The sequence below is a fragment of the Diabrotica virgifera genome, chromosome 4 (assembly GCF_917563875.1).
Source record: "Diabrotica virgifera virgifera chromosome 4, PGI_DIABVI_V3a".
In the NCBI taxonomy this organism is placed as follows: Eukaryota; Metazoa; Arthropoda; class Insecta; order Coleoptera; family Chrysomelidae; genus Diabrotica; species Diabrotica virgifera.
The window spans coordinates 222,038,947-222,062,296 of NC_065446.1; the positions used below are offsets into that span (position 1 = coordinate 222,038,947).

General features: G+C 31.7%; 1 protein-coding gene across 1 annotated transcript in view; it reads left to right on the plus strand.

Moving 5' to 3' along the window:
• The window catches only part of LOC126883809 (uncharacterized), a 579,873-nt gene extending 557,796 nt beyond the window's left edge, over positions 1 to 22,077 (plus strand). The window contains exons 2-6 of the mRNA XM_050649479.1: positions 18,149 to 18,652; positions 19,118 to 19,483; positions 19,949 to 20,128; positions 21,791 to 21,976; positions 22,070 to 22,077. Of these exons, the coding sequence (XP_050505436.1) occupies positions 18,259 to 18,652; positions 19,118 to 19,483; positions 19,949 to 20,128; positions 21,791 to 21,976; positions 22,070 to 22,077 (1,134 nt within the window). The 5' untranslated portion in view covers positions 18,149 to 18,258. The remainder of the gene's footprint in view (positions 1 to 18,148; positions 18,653 to 19,117; positions 19,484 to 19,948; positions 20,129 to 21,790; positions 21,977 to 22,069) is intronic.
• The last annotated feature ends 1,273 nt before the right edge of the window (positions 22,078 to 23,350 follow it).

Consider the following 23,350-nt stretch of genomic DNA (forward strand, 5'->3'; position numbering starts at 1 on the left):
CTTTTTTCTATCTCGAGATGTCTTAAGAAATGTGTAAATTTTAAACATAACTGTTATTGTCACCGGTAAACGAGGTTAAGGAAAAGTAGTGTGCTATAAAAAAAGCTAATAAACATTTTTCAGATGTAAACGTATATAATTAATTAAAACAACACTATAAAATATAACAAAGAAATAAAAGCAACTACATACTTACTTAGTCTTAGTGACTGCCTAAATATTCAAATTTTTGCCCATCATTTTCGATGCAAGCATTTACTATTTCAAGAGTAGATTAAATAACAACAAATTTAACGGTTTTAGACTTTTATTTATGGGGACGGAAAAAAGAACTTGTTTTTGCCGCTAGGCTCACTACTCTAGAAAAGATGATCTAGGATCTAGAGAATACGAAACGCCATTCAAAGCATTGCGAAAGCAGAAATTGAGACTCCTGTTCAATCTACTCTTGAAAGAGTAAATGTTTGCATCGAAAATGATGGGCAGCAATTTGAATATTTTATTTCTTTGTTATATTTTATAGTGTTGTTTGTCTTATTGTTGTTTTAATTAATTATATACGTTTACATCTGGAAAATGTTTCTTTGTTTTTTCCATAGCACACTACTTTTCCTTAACTTCGGTTGCCGGTGACATTAACAGTTGTTTCAAATTTACACGTTTCCTAAAGTATCTCGAGATAGAAAAAAGTATCGACATGCGGTTTTCAGTATTATGTTGCTAATTTGGTCTAATTTTGTAATGCAGGATTAAAAATGCATACTTGTATTTAATATTCTTCAAAGAAAACTAGATTTCTGAAAATAACAAAATAACGCCTACTAGCTGGCATATTACTTATTAGGCTATTTCGAAAATCAGACGAAATACATTGACAAAAAAGCTGTTTTCAACAAGACCAAGTATGCAAAATTCTGTTTAGCAGAACCGGACTTAAAGCCATTTTTTCATAAGAAGGTATCCACTCACCCCCACCTCTTATTTGAAAAGGTAGACTTAAATTTGTTAAATCAAATATGCGCAGAATTTTAGGAAGAATAGGGTGATTGGATTTCCAGTGCCCTTTCATTAGGTTTATTTTGTAAAAATTTGATTTTTTAATTTTTAATATTCAATTGCGCCCCCTAGCGGTGGACCTACAATTATGAAAATAATTTCCAGGCTTTTCCCGAGGTAACTTTTTTTATAAATATCTTTTTCTCACAGCTGTACTATAAACGGTTCCTGAAATATGGCCTAGAGCCATTCTTATTGGGACACCTGGTATATTGCCTAATTACTGTACCGCTGAAAGAGGCCTTACTTCAGTCGTAGTTAGACTCAAATGAACAGGATCATCATCTTTTGAAGACTCCCAACTTTCTTCATTGGAAATGTTATTGCCCTGCTTGATGAGTATATCTCATACCTTGATTCAGAAGTAAAATAGGGCTATTTTTCCATTCTTTCGAAGTTTTGTCTAAAATATTTCATGAAAGACTCTATTGGATAAATTTCATTTTTAAGCGAAAGGTTTTGAACTGATTGTTCTTCCAACAACAAACTTCTGGTTTTGGAACATGATTCCGGTTTGCATCCATATGATTTCATTTTTACTTTATCGTACTATATACGTAGTATAGTATAATAGATAAAGTTATAGGATCGTGCAAAAAATTTTTTTTCAGATTTCACTTTTTTTCGACTTTTGACTCCCCCTGAGTCTAAAAAGCAAATAAAAAAAACATGTCGGAAGTATGTACGTACGTACGTACGTACGTATGTACGTACGTACGTATGTACGTACGTACGTATGTCGCCACCGCCCAGCAAAAACTACCAGACCGATTTTGATGAAATTCGGTATGAGTAAGTTTAAGAGAATTTTGTCAAGAAACTAAGCTTTTAAAATAAAACCTCTCAAAGGGGGGCCGAAATAGGGGGGTTATTTAGGGCCCATTTTTGCAAATTTTTACCGAAATGAATGAAATTCAACTCAAAGTAAGCTCATTGACAGGTAAATAAAAATACAGAATTTGACATTTCCAAATTCAAAATGGCGGCCAACATGGCCGACCGCCCACTCGACACATTTCCCTACCAATCTAGAAACGTGTTTAAGATAAGTTTAATTTGAAAAAGTCGTTATATAGCCTAAAGATGGGGCTATAATAAGGATGTTATCGTTTTTCATAAAAAGTTACGAGTTGCCTATATTTAAGGGGTCAAAATTTGACATAAATTTGAACTAGATTTTCTCAAAAATGGCTACAAGGAATTTTTTTTTTTGATATATTTTTGATATCCTATCAGTAAATTGAATGACATTAGTCAGATTTCTTAACTCCCCATAGGAGGGGAGTTATGAATTTTTTATAAAAAAATATTCGAGTGCCCGTAACTTCCTTCTTAATAAAAAATAAAATTTGAAATTTTGCAGACATATATGGTACTTTATTATCTATTATCACAATAAATTTCATCAAAAACATGGCTTCCGGTTGAACCGGAAATGAATAAAAAATCCTAATTTTTTTAGATACGCCCTATATTTTTTTACACATTTTGAAAGAATACAAAATTACCTTTCCAATGACATAAAATTTATTGCTGTAGCTCAAAAACTCGAAAAGTTACGGTAAATATAAATTTTGCTGTAATCTTATGTGTGTCCTCTCTCACGCGATCATAGCAGAGCATTATTGTAGGGTAGTCAATGACGGTATTTGGCTCCGAATTTCATCCTACTACATTGATGTACTTGATATTTTCACAGTAAGTAGGGAATTGCTCAAGAAACAAAATCTACCCTATATACTATGTCGCTTTTATCTTGGGGCTGTTCCCACTTCTTCAAGTGGGTGGAAAATTTGTTGGTCAAAATAAGCACGGAAGTGGCTAAAGAACCTATTTCTAAGCAAAAACTGGTCTATACTTTTTTTTTGAGAACTCAATACTTTTTGAGTTATGCGTAGTTGAAAATTGGCCATTTTCATTGAAAAATGACACCTGTTCGGACGGATTTTTTGTGAATACCTTAAAAACTATGCATCGAACTAAAAACATTATATAAAACATTTTTTAGATTATAAATAATAAAGAGATTCGTTCCTTCGTAAATATTCTATTTATTATACAAAAAGAGATATGGTAAGTGAAAATAGTTTGTTTTTTGGTGCATGCTCAAATTGATGTATTCAACTTGAAATAACAGACGAACGGCAGGTTCTGGGTGTATAATGCTACCAACATCTTTTGTAGTGTTTGAAAAGGCCTTTAAAACGCACACCGTTAAATGTCGGTTACATATAAACTAAGCGAGATATGGTGCAAAAAAATATATGACTAATGTACTTTAAGGAAAAATGAAAAGTATATACATTTAACTTCCCATCCACCATAATTTAAATGCATTGTTTTTCTTCTGCAATACCTTTTAATATAGTGTTATTTTACTTTCAAAAAGTTGAACGGGTTTAAAATGAATGGTTTTTGTAAAAAATGTGATCAAATTATAGAATGAATTTTTAAATTTTAAACTTCCCCCATGATAAAAGCGCCATAGTATATAGGATAGACTTTGAATTAGGAGATTGGGCTACTCCCAAAATTTCATTAAAATCCATGCAGTAGGATAGAATTCGGAGATAATATCTTGTTCTTAATTTCGTGCATTGACTGGTGTAATCGAAATAGAATGAAATGCAAATATTGTAAACTATTAATTTCTCAGAAAAATGAACTAATTTGAAATGAAAGTATGACTATAATATTCTATTGATCTATGCAATAATCTATACATCTATAGTGTGTCCCCGAAATATGGCATCGAACATTTTCTCAAATGCAGGAATTAATGATGCGTAGAACCATAAAATACTTTCAAGTACAGAAGGTGTTTCTAAAATATCAAAATAACGAGTAACTTTGTTATTTTTATAGAATGCCAGTATCTAGTACCATAACGATAATAGATCGGTACGATAAAGTTCTCGGGCGGCCCTTCCGTCCAGCGTTTTTTGGGATATATCCATATTTACTGGATACTTTAAAATTAAGTCTATAATTGTAGACGCTGCGATTGAAATGATTACTGAAATTCTATCTCTATTTTTTCACTGGCTGGAATTGACACGGGTCAATTTGCGAAACGGCTTTCAAAAAGTATTATTAGATATGTAGAATTGCATCTATTTTTTTTTTCACCAGAATTGATTTACCTAAATCATATCAAAAACAGATCTTACTGGTAAATTTTACTTGCTTTGAAATAATTTTAAATATAATATAACTCAGAAACTCCTGATTAAATAAGTTTTATGTACTTACTGACTTATATTTTTCAGCTTTTAGGTTTTTAGAATTCTAATAGATTACTCACAAAAATTTTTACACATAAAAATTAATTTTTTGGATAATATCTTGGTAAAATAGGATACACTTAACACCCTCGAATTGTTTTTTTTTTAAATTTGCTCCCAGAGTAGCTATATAAAAAAATATGTCTACAATTCGAGATATTGGTAGTCAATGAAACAAATTATAGTATTTAGTATTTATTAAAAAATGAAAATATATTAAAAACTTAAATAAAACCTAAATATAGTAGGAAAAATGAAAGACTACACATGAGCGATCATATTAAACACATCCTTTCTATGTTCCAGAAAGTAATGAACTAGTACCAGTATTATAAGAACAGTTTATACATATAATTATTACATGTAAATGTAGCTAGTGATGTAACGAATGTCATTTTTTGAACATTCGCGAATACGAATGCGAATGCGAATATCTGCTACCGACATTCGCGAATGCGGATGCGAATGCGAATATTCAGTTTTTTTTAATTTGTTTCTATTTTGTAATGTTTCCTAAATTTATAATGAAAAGTTAATTTGATATTTATTGTAAATCAATATGAATCTTAAGCTTTATTATTATTATTATATAATACCAAATAATAAAAAAAGTGAAGGCTGATAATGTGATTACACAAGGTTAAGTTCTATCTATCTATTTCCCTTCATTTGTCCAAAGTTGAACGTAGGCCTCCCCCTTATTTTTCCACTCCTCCCGGTTCAGTGCTAATGCTGTCGATCTGGTCCCTGCGTATCTTTTTAGGTCATCCGATCATATCGTCTGTGGTCTGCCCCTTCCTCTTTTGTAGTCCCAAGGTCTCCAATGAGCTATCGCTTCATTCCATCTTCCGTCTCTTTGTCTGCTGTTGTGTCCTGCATATTTCCATTTGAGAGTAGCTGCATGTTTGAGGTTAAGTTACATTTTCTTAATAAAAAAAGATGAGAAGTGAATTCTTCTTCTTCACGTGCCATATCAGAATTATCCGACGTTGGCGATCACCATTGCGAAGGCTTCTAGATCTTCTGCAATATGGAATAATTGTCCTGCATTTGATATCTGAGTCCATTCACGAATGTCTTTTAACCAAGAAACTTTTCTTCCTACACCTCTACGGCCCGCTATTTTGCCTTTAAGGATCAGTTGTAAAATTTTATATCGACTTCCCCTCACTATATGTCCCAGATAAGACATTGTTCGATGTTTAACAGTCTTTAGCAGTTCTCTATCTTTGTTGACCTTCCTTAGTACTTCTTCATTAGTTTTTCTTGCTGTCCAGGGTATCTTCAGCATCCGTCTATGAATCCACATTTCCAATGCTTCAATTCTGTTCATGATCGATACTTTTAGCGTCCACACTTCTGCACTATACAAAAGTACGTACCAAACATAGCACTCGACCATTCTGTCTTAGTTCTAAACTGAGATGATTATTGCAAATAAATTACTTCATTTTCATAAAAGTAGTTTTAGTCATTGCTATTCTACGTTTTATTTCTATGTCTGGATCTAGTTGGTTCTTTATTCCCAAATATGTCATTTTGTGAACTTTCTCAACTTAAACTCCGTTTATTTGAAGCTTTGCATCGGTATGTGGGTCACGACTAAACACTAAAAATTTGGTTTTGTTTGAGTTTATTTTAATGCCCATTTCCTCTCCTACCTCGTGAATACGATCAAGCAGAATTTGGAGACCTTCAATATTATCTGACAGAATTACTGTATCGTCTGCATATCTTATCACATTAAGTAGTTCTCCGTTGATTTTTGTTCCATATGGCTGTCTCTCAAGTGCCTTTTTTAAATAACTGGTCCGAGTAAACATTAAACAATGTTGGTAACAAAATCCAACCTTGTCTGACTCCTCGTTGTATGGAGATTTCATCGGTGTAGTTATCTCCAATTTTGAGAAGTGAATAGATTTTGATTTTATTAACCTAATATTATCTTAAATTATTTTTTTTCTGGTTTTCATATTCGCAAAACATTCGCACAAATTTTGCGAATGCGGATGCGAATGCGAATATGCAAAAACATGCGAATATTCGCGAATGCGAATGCGAATACGAATATTCGTTACATCACTAAAATGTACATACTTGCGCTGGCCAACTTTTTTGTTTTGACACGGTGACAGGAAAATACAGCGTGTTTTATATTGTGTTCTTTCATGGGTAATCTTTCGTTTTTTCTACATAAATAATATAATGTAGTGTAATTTAAGTAATGTCATGGGAATTTAAAAAACAGTTGCAATCTTTTTGAAGGCACAAATTCTTGCCTTTGCAGTATTATTGCACCATCCAGGAAGGGACACCCCAATGTGCTCAGGCATGTAGATTATAATTGTTAATTGTACCGCTGAGAAAGGCCTTACTTCAGTAGTAGTTCCACTCAAACGAACAGAAACTTCATCTTTTGAAGGCCTCCCAACTTTTTTCATTAGAAATGTCATTACCCTGCTTGATGAGTACCACCCATACCTCCATTCTGAAGTACAGAATTGCAACAAGGCCGTTTTTCCATTTTTTCGAATAAGTTTTATGTAAAATATTTCACAAAATAGTCCATTAGATAAGTTTAATTTTCAAGCAAAAGGTTTTGAACGGATTGTTCTTCCAAAAACAAACTTTTGATTTGAAACTTAACGTCTTGCATTTATATGATTTCATTTATTTGGGATATATCCGTATTTCGATAAATATCTTCATAATCTTGAGAATTTGGACTCGGATGTTCCTCATCCATAATTCTTTCCTTGATAACATTATGGAACTCGTCTGTTTGTTCAATTATATCCTTCATATCATCAGGTAAAGAATTACCAATTTCTCGTTGCATTATAAAATCTTCATCGCTACAATCGCTTTCAAGGCCTTCTATATTCAAAAGACCATTTTTTTTAAATGTATAAAAAGTTCTTTTCCCGTTAAAAATGTGCTCCTACACATTATTTACTGAAACAAATAAAATATTTTAAGAAAATAAAACTTCACTTTTGTGCAGTTGTCTACAATTGGAGACACCATATATTTTAGAGACCTGTTATAGTCAGTACAAGAAATATATGACGAGAATGTTTATAATAAAATTAATTATGTTATAATTATATAATGTTATATATGTAATGTATAGTAGCATAACATCATTAATTCCGTTTCTAAATATTTTATACTCTTCTATATATTTATTTTTCTTAATATGTATGCGAGTTGGGGTGTTATGAACAGGATCGTATCCAACTTGGTGTTTATGCGAATTTTACGAAAAAAGTTATTTTTTATAAAGTGCTCTGCATAGTCTAAAACCTAAGATGCAATCGTCAGGTATCAAATTTTATCAATAATATACGAGGTATGTCCAAAAATATGAATTTCGCTAAGGAGTAAAGTGCCTTTATATTGCACAATATGGAAAAGTTTTATTAAGAAAAGTTGTTTGTAATGAAAAATTATGTTATAATGTGCATTTGCACTCTCATAATTGAAAAAAAATTGAAAATTTTCCTCAAATTACGGATACACAACATCATTTTTATTTAAGATAACTAAGTTATTATTAATTTTGCGAAAAAGTTATTCTTTATAAAAATGTCTGAATATCCAAAAAACTAAGATGCAATCATAAGATATCAATTGTTTTTCAATTCTATACGAGGTATGTCAAAAAAATGAATTTCGCTCAAAAGTAAAATACCTTTATAGTTCACAATACTTCCAATAGAAGGATACCCTTTGTATATTGAAACATAGTTTTTAATTCTGAACAACTTTTTATAATAACAAAGTTCAATATTGTAAAAAATAAAGGTACTTTACTCTTCAGCTAAATTAATGTTTTTTGAAATACCTCGTATAAAATTGACAAAATTTAATATCTTATAATTTTATTTTGGTTACGAGACTATGCAAAACTTTTTAGAAGGAATAAATTTTATAAGGAATAACGGAGCTATCATAAATAAAAATAATGTTAGGTGTCCGTGATTTGAGGAAAATTAAAAATAAAAAAAAATTCAATTAGAAGAGTGCAAATGCAGATTATAACATAATTTTGAATTACAAACAACTTTTCTCAAGTGAAATATAAAGGCACTTTACTCTTGAGCGAAATTCATATTTTTTGACATACCTCCTATACCATCGATAAAATGTTATATCTGATGATTGCTTCTTAGGTTTTAGACTATGCAGAGCATTTTATAAAGAATAACTTTTTTTCGTAAAATTGATATTAAAAAAGTTTCCCATATGGTTCCAAGTTACGCAGACACACTGTATAAACAATGATAATACTTTACTTAAAATAAAAACATAAAATTTACTGGATGACCAATAATTGTTTATACAGTATGTCCCTGTAAGTTGTATCCATATGGAAAAATTTTTATTATTAATTTTACAGAAAAAAGTTGTTTTTCATAAAAAGCTCTGCATGGTCTAAAATCTAAGATTTATCCATCAAATATCAATTTTTTTGAATATTATACGAGGTATGTCAAAAAGTTTGAATTTAGCTCAAGAGTAAAGTAGCTTTATTTTTCACAATATTGAATATTGCTATTATGAAAAGTTGTTTGGAATTAAAAACTATATTCTAATATGCAATTACATCCTTCTAATTGAAAATTTTTTTTTTTTGAAAAATTATGGATAACTAACAATATTTTCAGTTACTTCAATTCTGATAACTCTTTTATTATTAATTTTACGAAAAAAAGTGATTCTTAATAAAAAGTTCTGGATAGTCTAAAACCTAAAATATAACTTTCTTGTATGAAATTTTATCAATTTTATACGAGGTATGTCAAAAAAATAAATTTAGATCAAAAGTAAAGTACCTTTATAGTTCAGAATATTTCAATTAAAAGGATGTAATTACACAATGAAACATAGTTTTTAATTCTAAATAACTTTTCGTAATAACAATTTTTGCTATTGTGAAAAATAAACGTATTTTACTCTTGAGCGAAATTCATATTTTTTGACATACCTCGTATAAAATTAATAAAATTTAATATAAGATGGTTGTATTTAAGGTTCTAGACCGGGCAGAACTTTTTATTAAGAATAATTTTTTTTCGTAAAATTAATAATAAAAGAGTTATCTGAATTAAAATAACTGAAAATAATGTTAGTTATCCAAGAATTTTCAAAAAAAAAATTTTTTCAATTAGAAGGATGAAATTGCATACTAGAATATAATTTATAATTCCAAACAACTTTTCATAATAGCAATTTTCAATATTCAGAAAAATAATGCTACTTTACTCTTGAGTGAAATTCAAACTTTTTGACATACCTCGTATAATATTCAAAAAATTTGATATTTGATGGTTAAATTTTAGGTTTTGGACCAAGCAGAGCTTTTTATAAAGAATACCTTTTTTTCGTAAAATTAATAATAAAAAAGTTTTCCATATGGATACAACACAGGGACATACTGTATATTTATGGGATTACGAGAGTTTACCTGAATAGAACACAACAACTTTATGACTAATAAAACATGTAACGCAATAAATTTAATAAAGAATGCCCGAAGCAACTACATCTCCACTCCGGTAACTGGACATATTATTTAATCTCTTGTGGCCAAGAGATAAATCGAAAAGCGAGGATGCTTTTTCAAAAATGAAATCACAAAAACTTTACTCCTATTTCTAACAGACAAAAACGGACAAAAATTTTTACTTGACTAACAGACAATGTAAATGGGACTCTTTCGCTATCTACTGGCGGCACCACACTTCGCTATGCGTTATGTGTTATGTGTTATGCGGCTTATTTAGTCGCATAGGACAAAGTGTGGAGGGTTCATTCGTCAATATTCACTTGATACTCGCAATACTTCGCATAGCGGGTAAGCACATATTATAACAAATACCCTATACGTCCATTTGTCGGTTTTACACACTTCAAAGGACAAATATTTGGCGCATACAGCATAGCCGCATAACACTACATAACGCATAGCTAAGTGAGGTACCGCCATGATATGGCCGTATTAGATAACGGTGCACCCAGGTATCGTTAAGTACTTGCGTCGCCAGCACCGGGGAAAATTCCGGGTAGGTACCGTCTCTATAGCTGAACTCGTTATTCGCGTTAGTACGTTCTTTAACGGTAAAATATTGCAAAACCTCTAAATTTTAAAGAACCGCTTGGATTGACATGAAATTTGGTATACACATAGCTAATAAGTCAAAGAAAAAAAAGCGATAATGTGCCGATGTGTGCTTTTATCCTGGGGGTGACTTTCACCCCTTCTCTGGGGTGAAAAAATATATGTCCAAAATAATGGGAAATTCGATAAACTGACTAATTCTAAGCAACTTTCGTTCTATAGAGTTTTTTCACCAAGTCAATACTTTTCGAGTTATTTGCGAGTGAATTTGTTCATTTTTAAACAAAATAACCACGTTTTTAGACGGCTTTTCGCAAATAACTCAAAAAGTAAGTATTTTGTCGAAAAAACTACTGTCAATAAAAATATAGTTTATAAAAAATGAAAAAATGGTGCATATGTTAAGTCTGTAGACTCAGTAAAAGCATAGTTGTAGCTAATGAAAAGTAGGTTCTTATTCGTCAAATTCCAAATCGAATATTTCATCGAGAAATAACCAAAAACCTGAACACTTTTCGGGAAACACTAATTTCAAGTTTTTTTAAGTGTTTAAAAAAGATTTATTTTTTTTTTAACTTCTAACCTTAAAAGTAAGTGAGTTATGCACAAAATATTGTTGGTACCTTTTATTTTTGGTAAAAAGAATCGCGAAAAGCACCCCCTAATTAGCATATCAAATAAAATGAATCGTTACCGCTTCACAAGTTACGTTGATTATTTATTCTTTATACGATCTGTAAGTCTCAGCGGTTCAAAGTACTTATTTTTAAAAAGGCTGTAGTTAAAATGGCTTGAACGAGTCACTAGTCCCGAGTGTATGCAAACTTTGAACAGTCACAGCATAACCGATTTTTGTGTAACAGGGAAACCAAAGTCCAAAATATTTAAAACGTACATTTTATTACTTCTTGAGATTTTTGGTATTACTAATAATTTTTAAGTTATTTTAAAAAAGAGCATTTTTTTCAAAATTAAAAATTTCAATCATTTTTGTTTCAAAAATAAGCACGTTGAATCGATGAAACTTACAGATTATATAGACACAACATAAATAAAGCAACATGTGAAGCGATAATGAAGTTGTTAATTATTGGGTGATTTTCCCGATTTTTGTATGCCAAATCAATACGGACCAACGGTATTTTAAGCATAACTTGCTCACACTTGATGCTAGGATATTTTTTTACAAAAACGGACATAAAGATTTTCAAACTCTTTAAAAAAGTTGTAATAAGTTTTTTCCAAAAAGTGCTTCATTTTTTGGTTATGTCACGTTGAAATATATTTATTTGAAATTTGGCGAATATGAACCTGTTTTTCTTTAGCTATAACTCTGCTTCTACTAGGTCTAGAGACTTCGTGTATACACCATTTTTTTTTAATTTTTTACAAGCTATACTTTTGCTATATAACAATGGTTTTTTCGATAAAATAGTTACTTTTTGAATTACTTGCAAAAAATTGTCTAAAAACATGTTTATTTTGTCGAAAAATGAACATATTCACTCGCAAATAACTCGAAAAGTATTGATTTAGTGAAAAAACTGTATAGAATAAAAGTTGCTTAGAATTAGGCATCGAATTTCGGAGTTATTTTGAACGTATAGAAGGGGTGAAACTCACCCCCAGGGCAAAAGCACACATCGGCAGAATATCACTTTTTTCCTTTGACATGTTGTCTATGCGTATGCCAAATTTTATGCCAATCCAAACGGTTCTTTAAAATTTACAGCAAAAACCGTCAAAAATAATGTCCTACATTTATCAATGATCTTTTTCAGGTAAAATAAGGCGATTGCCAATATAAATAAACAATTGGATTATGTTAATTATTCTTAACGATTTTGAGACATAATAATTCGTGTTTCTCTTTCGAAAATTTTTGTAAGACGCAAATTAAAACCTTATGGATGATGAAAAGATGTTATAAACTTTACAATATACTTTACCCAATTACTAAAATACCCTATAAATTATTAAACTATGTTTCTGATATTTTGACAAAACTTCCTAAAGCCGGTCTTTTCAACTCCCGATAACTAGTTATCGAGAAGTTTATATTATCTTAGAGATTAGCATGTAATCTGTCAGCCAAACTTCCCGATATCTAGTTATCCGGAGGTGAAAAGACCGGGCCTAAATCATTTAAAGAATCCACAAGGATTAATTTCTGGTAACTGGCTGTATATCATTAATTACAAATAAACTGATGAAAAATTTTGTTTATAAAAGTTATATTGATTTTAAAAACTCTAAAAAAACTACAAATATAACAGAACGTTTTCGCTCTCTAAAAAGAGCACCATCAGTATTCTTAAAGGCTTTACATCCTGAGCCACCAAAAATACATCGGTTAAAACCTTTTCAATATTAACTAAAGTTATTGACTTTTAAATATTTTCAATATCTGTTTTTAGTTGGATGTGAGAGGTGACTTTCAGATTTTTGCGGATAAAGTTAGGTGATAACTTCGTTAATAATAATTGATTTATGCTCCTTCTCAAATATGCCCGGAACATTAATCAAAAAAATAAAATATTTAAAAATTTCAAAAAATTTCGTTTTTTTCTAATTTTTTTGCTTATAACTTAAAAACTGTTCACTTTAGAACAAAGTCGTATAGGAATAAAACAAAGATAATTAAATTTTCTATCAAATGCGGTTGGCTAAAAATGTCTTAATTTATCACCCTTGCTTCAAAATAGCAATAAATATAAAATAAGGGGGCAAAACAAGCCTGTTTTATTCAATGATTTTCCATAATTTCGGTTACACTTGGAACCTTCCTAATTCGCTTAGAAAATTTTTGTAATGTGCTAAAACCGTACACCAAATTTCATTAAAATTGACTTATTAGATTTTGCATAATAATTTTGCAATCTAAAATTATTTTTTTTTAAAAAATTAAAAATTTTTAAAATCTTGCACAACACAAACTGGAACATACAAAGATTTGTCAATTATTTTACATATAAAGAAGTACTCCACCTATCTAATGCACTTTACATAATTGAAATCGGATTATTTAGGCAGCCTCAGCAATGTTTTAAAATTATAAAAAAATTTTGGCTTATAAACAAATTAGTGCTGTGGCCAACAGGGGGTGCTACGGGCTCCTTTATTTAGATGGACTTATCCAAGTTTTTTTATGTATGTCGACCCGTATAACACGAATTTTTTGGGTAACAGTTGATCCTGATGTCGATAAGACTGTTATAAACAAAGAACTTGAGGAATTACATAACATCGATTTTTCGCAAAATAAAACATTTTTTTGTATTTCTTGGATAATTCTAAGCAAAAAATGTTCCTACAAATTTTTTCGTAGGATGCATAGTTTTCGAGATAAACGCGGTGGAACTTTTAAAAAATCGAGAAATTGCAATTTTTGAACGCGAATAACGTTTGACTTAAAAATAAAATAGCAATTAATGATTTTTTTTATTATTAAACAAAGCAATTTTTTATAAGCCAAAAAATTGTTTATAAATTTAAAAGATTGCTGAGGCCCCTTAAATAATCCGATTTTAATTCTGTAAGGTGTATTAGATAGGTAGAGCACCTCTTTATATGTAAAAAAATTAGCCAACTTCTAAATGGTCTACTTTTTGTTCCGAAAGATTTTAAATAATTTGAACTTTTTTAAAAACATTTAGATTGCAAATTTATTCTGCAAAATTTATTAGGTCGATTTTAATGAAATTTGGTTCACGATTTAAGTATGTTACAAAGAATTTTCTAAGCGAACTACTGAGGTTCTAAGTGCCACCAAAGTTGTTAAAAAATATTGAATAACAACAGACTTATTTTTTCCCTTTATTTTGTATTTATTGCTATATTGCAGAAAAGGTAATACCTTAAGACATTTTTTACCAGTCGTATATCATACAAAGTTCAATTATCTCTATTTTATTTCTCTACGACTTTGTTCCAAAATGAATCGTTTTAAAGTTATATGCAAAGAAAGCAGAAAAAAATCGATGTTTTTCGAAATTTTTAAATATTTTAATTTTTTATTAATGTTCTGGGCATATTTGAGAAGGAGCATAAGTCAATTATTATTAGGGAGTTTTTGTTGCTACGTAACGTACGCATCTCCGTATACGTAAAGCAACTAACGTGTCGTAGAGGATGAATGTTAAAATAGGTAGTTTTTGTAACTGCCTTAACGTAACGTAAAGCAAATCGTAAAGTCACTTTTAAATTCCGTTGACATTCAAAAAAATAAAACAATGTTCACACAATATACAATTAATATACAAATGTAAAAAAAGATAAATGAATGATGAAATTGTATGGTTTTAATTGCATCTATTTAGATATAAAAATATTATTTTTCCTTAACGCTGTATGACACTATGCATTTTCTTGTATCATTTCTAATATCGTTTCTGATATCGTTTCTTGTATACATTTTCTTGTATCATTTCTTGTACGTACATTTGTGCCCTGTATGACACTCTGCAAGTTCTTGTATCGAAAACTGTATGAAATTCGGCACGTGATTGGTCGAAATTTTGTTTGTCACCCTGTCACGTTACATTGGTATGGTAGTACTGCGTCTACAGCTGATTTTAAGGATTTTATAAAATTTATAAACTTTTAAAAACAAATATTTTAATGTTATAATAACTAGAATTTTTACGTTGACTGTTGATTATTTGTGTTTTTTATTTTGTTTTGATATTTGTGCTAAAATATTTGCATTACAATTATCTTCAGTTTGATCCAAATTGGAACTACATATTGTATTTTCCTCTATTAAAAAATTATGCAATATGAAACCCAAAGTTATTCTAAATATATGGTTATTAGTAGAACAGTAGTCCATACCAAACGCTATATTAAGTATCAATAAAATATTTATAAATAATACCTACAGAACACAAATAAATTCATCAAGACATAAATCATATGATCTCATTTTCAGCCGCCATTATGACATTTAGAAGTTTTACCAGCAGGTTTTACGTTTTTGCTCTTTGCGCAGAAATTGGCGCAGTTATTGTACAATAATCTGTGCCTGACACAAATTCTTGTATCGTTTCTGATATCGTTTCTTGTATCTGTGTATGACACTATACATTTTTTTGACATATCAGAAACGATATTAGAAATGATACAAGAAAATGCATAGTGTCATACAGCCTTTAGGTTAAAATTTTTTTATTTTTGTTTATACCTACTTTTTAGTTGTAAATTATTGTATACCTACATCAGAAATCCAGTAGGTATAATGTAAATAGTGTGGTAATATTTATTTGAAAATTTTACTGAAACTAGGTCATTTGTTTATCTAGTTATTAATTGTGGTGATCACTGTATTTCTTAAATTAATACAAGATTTGTTTGTTTTGCTTTATTAATAGACAACTTAAAAACAATAAAATTTTAAATCTATTATGAAGTTCCAATTTCCAATTACAAACAGAATAATTTTACTCAAATAGACTAAACCAATAACCAATATAACCTTAAAATGTTTATAAACGGGTAGTACGCTGATGAAATGTTCATTTGGTAGGTAATCGGGCAAGATCCTCGTGTGCATTCGGTGACTTTCGGCTCGATAGGGATGCGTATGAACCTAACGTACCAGCCCGTAACCTTAGGTAATACGTATCGCGATACGGGAGTTCAACCACTAATGCGCAAGCGTATATGTCAAAAAGATGCGTTACGTTTACGTATTTGTGTGCACAAAAACTCCCTATTACTGAAGGTGTCACCTAACTTTATCTGCAAAAATACGAATGTCACCTCTCACATCTAAAAATAGACGTTTTTTCGCAGATCCTTACTGGTCTAATATCCCACATTGGGATATTAAATATGAAATCCAACGGATGGCTAAAATCTGAGTTGAGTCTCGCCATTCTCAATATGAATACATGTAAATTTTACTTAACAACTTAATATTCCAATGTTAAATATGGAATCCATAGGATGGATAAAATCATATAGTTAGTATCCCAATGTAAGACACGAAATAGAAATCAGTTTTCAGGAAGTAGAGATAGCCATAAATTCACTTAAAAATAGAAAGTCACCAGGACCAGAAGGAATTACCAACGAGCTTCTAAAATACGGAGGAGAAAGTATAACCCTAGAGATGACAAAACTTATACAAAAACTAATATTACACTCAAGATACCAAACGCATGGAGAAACAGCATAATGACACCAATGTTCAAGAACGGAGACGAAGAAGACTCCCACAATTATAGAGGTATAAATCTACTGAATACCGCACTTAAGCTAACCACAAAAGTCCTAACCAACAAAATCAATAAACTAACAACTTTATCAGATGAACAACAAGGATTCAGATCCGGAAGATCTTGCGTAGACGCCGTATTTGTACTGAGACAAATTACAGAAAAGGCCATTGAGTACAAAAAACCAGCATATATATGTTTTATAGCCCTGACAAAGGATTTCGATCGAATCCAAGTCGAAGACGTCCTACATTTACTACATAGAAGAAACATTTCAATCAATGTTATACAAACCATCGAAAACATCTACTTTTATAATCGAATACAGGCAAAAATAAATGGAAAACTAACGCAGTTTATACCAGTACAAAGCGGAGTCAGACAAGGTGACTCGTTAAGCCCACTGCTTTTTAATATAATAGTGGACGAAATAATAGAAGCAGTACGTAAAGATCATGGTTACAGAATGGAGAACAAAGAAATCCAAATATCCAAAATCCAGAAGACGATCTCCAAAGATTAACACGCATCTTAAATACAACAGTCAAGAAATACAATATGAATATATCAGCATAAAAAACCAAATGTATGACAACATCTAAATACCCACTGCGATGTAAAATCGAAATTGATGTGAACATAATAAAGCAGAAAGCAAAGTTTAGATATCTGGGAATAGATAAAATCAGTTACGGATATGTTAAAATGGAAGTACGACAACAAATCCGAAAAGCAAGTAAAGCGACCGGACTCTTAATGAAACAATCTAGAAGAACAAACACCTAACACAAGACACAAAAGCAAGAATCTATAAAGCAGCAATTAGACTTATATTGACATACACGGCGGAGACAAGACCTGGCACATCTAAAACGAGACGACTACTAGAAACAAGAGAAATGAAAACACTCCGACGAATATCAGGGAAAAGTCTGTTGGATAGGGAGAGAAACGAAAACATAAGAAGATCATGCAATGTAGAAGACATAAATGGATGGATGACAAAACGGAAACAGGAGTGTAACAAACACATTGGTAGAATGGCAAGAGGATAGGATAGTGCGAATAGCACGAGATAAGTCACCAAATGGACGAAGAGAAGTATTGGCAGACCAGGGAAAAGATAACATAAACAATTGAGGAGGCTAATATTGAAGAAGAAACAGGCTTTAAAGCCTACATACAAGAAGGAAGAAGAAAAAGATATTCCAATGTGAGACATTTAGTTGATACGTAAAATCTTTTAACCGATGTATTTTTAGTGGCTTGGCACATAAAGCCTGTAGGAACACTGATGATGCACTTTTTAGAGAGTGGAAACGTTCTGTTATACGGGTAGTCCCTTTTTAGGTTTTTTTAACTAAATAGACCTTTTATAAAGAACATTTTTAATCAATTTTTTTTTCATTTAAAGAATATAAATATTTTATAAATTATTACTAATAGATTCCTTTCTGTTGTTTCAGATAATTCCAAAAGTTGAACTTCCATAAAACTCCGTGTTAGCTTCCGGAAGCAAGTCCATTCGCGTCGTTTTTAAGATATCTCCATTGGTCTGTCATGTAGTTAGCATAAAATGCCGACGTCCGGTTTCATAGTACTAGTACTAGTTCTACTAGTAACCTGCGAAGCTGAGCCGGCCACCGAATTCATCGAAGCTTCGGATGGGGGCAGTGCCTCCTTACCGTGCAATCTCAGCCCTGTCGGGGCTCCGGACAAAATAAGTGTAGTGTTGTGGTATAAAGGTGCCGAGCAAAATCCTATTTATAAGTATGACGTTCGAGGTAATCAGCCAGTGCGCTGGGCTGAACCGTCCCTGCAAAATAGGTACTTTTTACGAATTCTCGACGATCACAGGGCCGTCATGAGCATATCGCCGACTAAGCTCATTGACGAACAAGTCTTTCATTGTAAAGTTGATTTTATGAAGTCTTCTACAAGAATCACGCACGTAAATCTAACGATAATAGGTAAGTTTGTTTTTTGAACTTTTTTATTTTCTAAATTGGAAAAAAGAAAATTTAAAAAATTTTTAATAATTATATAATATGATAATTTTTTATAATTTTCAAAAAATTTCAATAATAGAAACGCATGCTCGCTTTATAAGTTTTACAATGCAACTATTGAGTCGCAGGTGCCCAGGTCAGGCGTCGCGGGTCTTGTTGTATACAAACGAGTTTTGGTCTCTTTCCAAAAATTAGCAGTCTCGGAAAAAGCTTTTAAAACAGTCAAGCTTTTTAATGCAATCGGCGACAAACTTAAAAAAGTTAAAATGTTTTCAGTTCTGTAGATCTACGTCCAGGATTTAGTATCAACTTTATTTTTTTATTTAGGATAGTAATCAGTTCTGATGAAGACATTAAAACAACACTTAAAAATTATGTACATTCTTTCAATACTTTTCAATTGCCAGCGGTACTTTTTCTAAATAGTAGTAGTTCTACTATTAACCTGCGGAGCTGAGCCGGCCACCGAATTCATCGAAGCTTCGGATGGGGGCAGTGCCTCCTTACCGTGCAATCTCAGCCCTGTCGGGGCTCCGGACAAAATAAGTGTAGTGTTGTGGTATAAAGGTGCCGAGCAAAATCCTATTTATAAGTATGACGTTCGAGGTAATCAGCCAGTGCGCTGGGCTGAACCGTCCCTGCAAAATAGGTACTTTTTACGAATTCTCGACGATCACAGGGCCGTCATGAGCATATCGCCGACTAAGCTCATTGACGAACAAGTCTTTCATTGTAAAGTTGATTTCATGAAGTCTTCTACAAGAATCACGCACGTAAATCTAACGATAATAGGTAAGTCTCTTTTTTGAACTTTTTTATTTTCTAAATTGGAAAAAAGAAAATTGTAAAAATTTGTAATAATTATATAATATGATAATTTTTTATAATTTTCAAAAAATTTCAATAATAGAAATGCATGCTCGCTTTATAAGTTTTACAATGCAACTATTGAGTCGCAGGTGCCCAGGTCAGGCGTCGCGGGTCTTGTTGTGTACAAACGAGTTTTGGTCTCTTTCCAAAAATTAGCAGTCTCGGAAAAAGCTTTTAAAACAGTCAAGCTTTTTAATGCAATCGGCGACAAACTTAAAAAAGTTAAAATGTTTTCAGTTCTGTAGATCTACGTCCAGGATTTAGTATCAACTTTATTTTTTTATTTAGGATAGTAATCAGTTCTGATGAAGACATTAAAACAACACTTAAAAATTATGTACATTCTTTCAATACTTTTCAATTGCCAGCGGTACTTTTTCTAAATAGTAGTAGTTCTACTAGTAACCTGCGAAGCTGAGCCGGCCACCGAATTCATCGAAGCTTCGGATGGGGGCAGTGCCTCCTTACCGTGCAATCTCAGCCCTGTCGGGGCTCCGGACAAAATAAGTGTAGTGTTGTGGTATAAAGGTGCCGAGCAAAATCCTATTTATAAGTATGACGTTCGAGGTAATCAGCCAGTGCGCTGGGCTGAAACGTCCCTGCAAAATAGGTACTTTTTACGAATTCTCGACGATCACAGGGCCGTCATGAGCATATCGCCGACTAAGCTCATTGACGAACAAGTCTTTCATTGTAAAGTTGATTTTATGAAGTCTTCTACAAGAATCACGCACGTAAATCTAACGATAATAGGTAAGTTTGTTTTTTGAACTTTTTTATTTTCTAAATTGGAAAAAAGAAAATTTAAAAAATTTGTAATAATTATATAATATGATAATTTTTTATAATTTTCAAAAAATTTCAATAATAGAAATGCATGCTCGCTTTATAAGTTTTACAATGCAACTATTGAGTCGCAGGTGCCCAGGTCAGGCGTCGCGGGTCTTGTTGTATACAAACGAGTTTTGGTCTCTTTCCAAAAATTAGCAGTCTCGGAAAAAGCTTTTAAAACAGTCAAGCTTTTTAATGCAATCGGCGACAAACTTAAAAAAGTTAAAATGTTTTCAGTTCTGTAGATCTACGTCCAGGATTTAGTATCAACTTTATTTTTTTATTTAGGATAGTAATCAGTTCTGATGAAGACATTAAAACAACACTTAAAAATTATGTACATTCTTTCAATACTTTTCAATTGCCAGCGGTACTTTTTCTAAATAGTAGTAGTTCTACTATTAACCTGCGGAGCTGAGCCGGCCACCGAATTCATCGAAGCTTCGGATGGGGGCAGTGCCTCCTTACCGTGCAATCTCAGCCCTGTCGGGGCTCCGGACAAAATAAGTGTAGTGTTGTGGTATAAAGGTGCCGAGCAAAATCCTATTTATAAGTATGACGTTCGAGGTAATCAGCCAGTGCGCTGGGCTGAACCGTCCCTGCAAAATAGGTACTTTTTACGAATTCTCGACGATCACAGGGCCGTCATGAGCATATCGCCGACTAAGCTCATTGACGAACAAGTCTTTCATTGTAAAGTTGATTTCATGAAGTCTTCTACAAGAATCACGCACGTAAATCTAACGATAATAGGTAAGTTTGTTTTTTGAACTTTTTTATTTTCTAAATTGGAAAAAAGAAAATTTAAAAAATTTTTAATAATTATATAATATGATAATTTTTTATAATTTTCAAAAAATTTCAATAATAGAAACGCATGCTCGCTTTATAAGTTTTACAATGCAACTATTGAGTCGCAGGTGCACAGGTCAGGCGTCGCGGGTCTTGTTGTATACAAACGAGTTTTGGTCTGTTTCCAAAAATTAGCAGTCTCGGAAAAAGCTTTTAAAACAGTCAAGCTTTTTAATGCAATCGGCGACAAACTTAAAAAAGTTAAAATGTTTTCAGTTCTGTAGATCTACGTCCAGGATTTGGTATCAACTTTATTTTTTTATTTAGGATAGTAATCAGTTCTGATGAAGACATTAAAACAACACTTAAAAATTATGTACATTCTTTCAATACTTTTCAATTGCCAGCGGTACTTTTTCTAAATAGTAGTAGTTCTACTATTAACCTGCGGAGCTGAGCCGGCCACCGAATTCGTTGAAGCTTCGGATGGGGGCAGTGCCTCCTTACCGTGCAATCTCAGCCCTGTCGGGGCTCCGGACAAAATAAGTGTAGTGTTGTGGTATAAAGGTGCCGAGCAAAATCCTATTTATAAGTATGACGTCCGAGGTAATCAGCCAGTGCGCTGGGCTGAACCGTCCCTGCAAAATAGGTACTTTTTACGAATTCTCGACGATCACAGGGCCGTCATGAGCATATCGCCGACTAAGCTCATTGACGAACAAGTCTTTCATTGTAAAGTTGATTTCATGAAGTCTTCTACAAGAATCACGCACGTAAATCTAACGATAATAGGTAAGTCTCTTTTTTGAACTTTTTTATTTTCTAAATTGGAAAAAAGAAAATTTTAAAAATTTGTAATAATTATATAATATAATTAAGTTTTAGCAATTTAGCAATTAATGCCCGGTTGCACCAACAGATCTTAAGCTTAAGTCGAGAATATCATAAGAATTAATATAATACAGTTATAATATATTACAATAAGAATACCATAATATAATAATAGGTATAATTGATAATAAGGTAAGAATCTAAAATTATGGTGCAACGTAAGTGATACTCAAGGAGGCCCTATCTATAAGTAGAGCTTAGCTAAGCAGTAGCTTAAGATCTGTTGGTGAACCAGGCATAAGAATACCATAATATAATAATAGATATAATTGATAATAAGGTAAGAATCTAAAATAATTATGGTGCAACGTAAGTGATACTCAAGGAGGCCTTATTTATAAGTAGAGCTTAGCTAATCTGGAATTTAAGATCTGTTGGTGCAACCAGGCATAAAACTTGTATAATTTGACTTGAAAGTTTAAATGCAGTAAGCAGAATTACTATTTTATTTTTTAATCAAAAGTTATTCGGGTTCAAAAATTGCAATTTTTCGATTCAACCGCCTTTATCTCGAAAACTATGTAACCTACGAAAAACTTGTAACAACATTTTTTGCTTAGATTGACCCAAAAAATAGAAAAAAAATGTTTGGTTTTACGAAATATCGCTGTTATGTACTTCCTGAAGTTCTTTGTTTATAACAACCTTATCGACATTCGGATCAACTGCTACCCAAAAAATTCGTGTTCTACGGGTCAAAATATATAAAAAACTTATGTAAGTCCATCTGAATAAAGGATGCCATTGTATCCCCACTGGCGACAGGACTAATTGTTTTAAGTGGAAAATTAAATTAGAAAATCGAAAGTCTACACTAAACTAAAAAAATTACATGTAGGATTCTTGTAAAGTTAAGAATGATCAGAAGAATTCAATCACTAATAGCAACTAATAATTACCATTGGACCAAGGATCAGAGTTAAAATGACTTTTTCTTCAGTGACTTCCTAGACGGAGGTTTAGATCTGGATCAACGAAAATCTCAGCTTCTTTTTAACTCCTTTTAATACTTTTATTTGCAGGAAAATTTATGATGAAGACGTTAAAAATTCGCTGTAGATATTTGCATCCTTTAATTGTATATCCTTGCAATACCTTATAATCAGTTATCGGCGGAACTTTTTCTGATATATATTTTTATTAAATAAAATTAAGAGCGTAGCCACAAATATTTTACGGCTATCCATACTTTATATTTCTTTTTACGGCAAATTACGTGTATTAAAATTTTCACCGGTATGGAAGCTGCAGGAGATGTAGCAGTGTAGAACATTA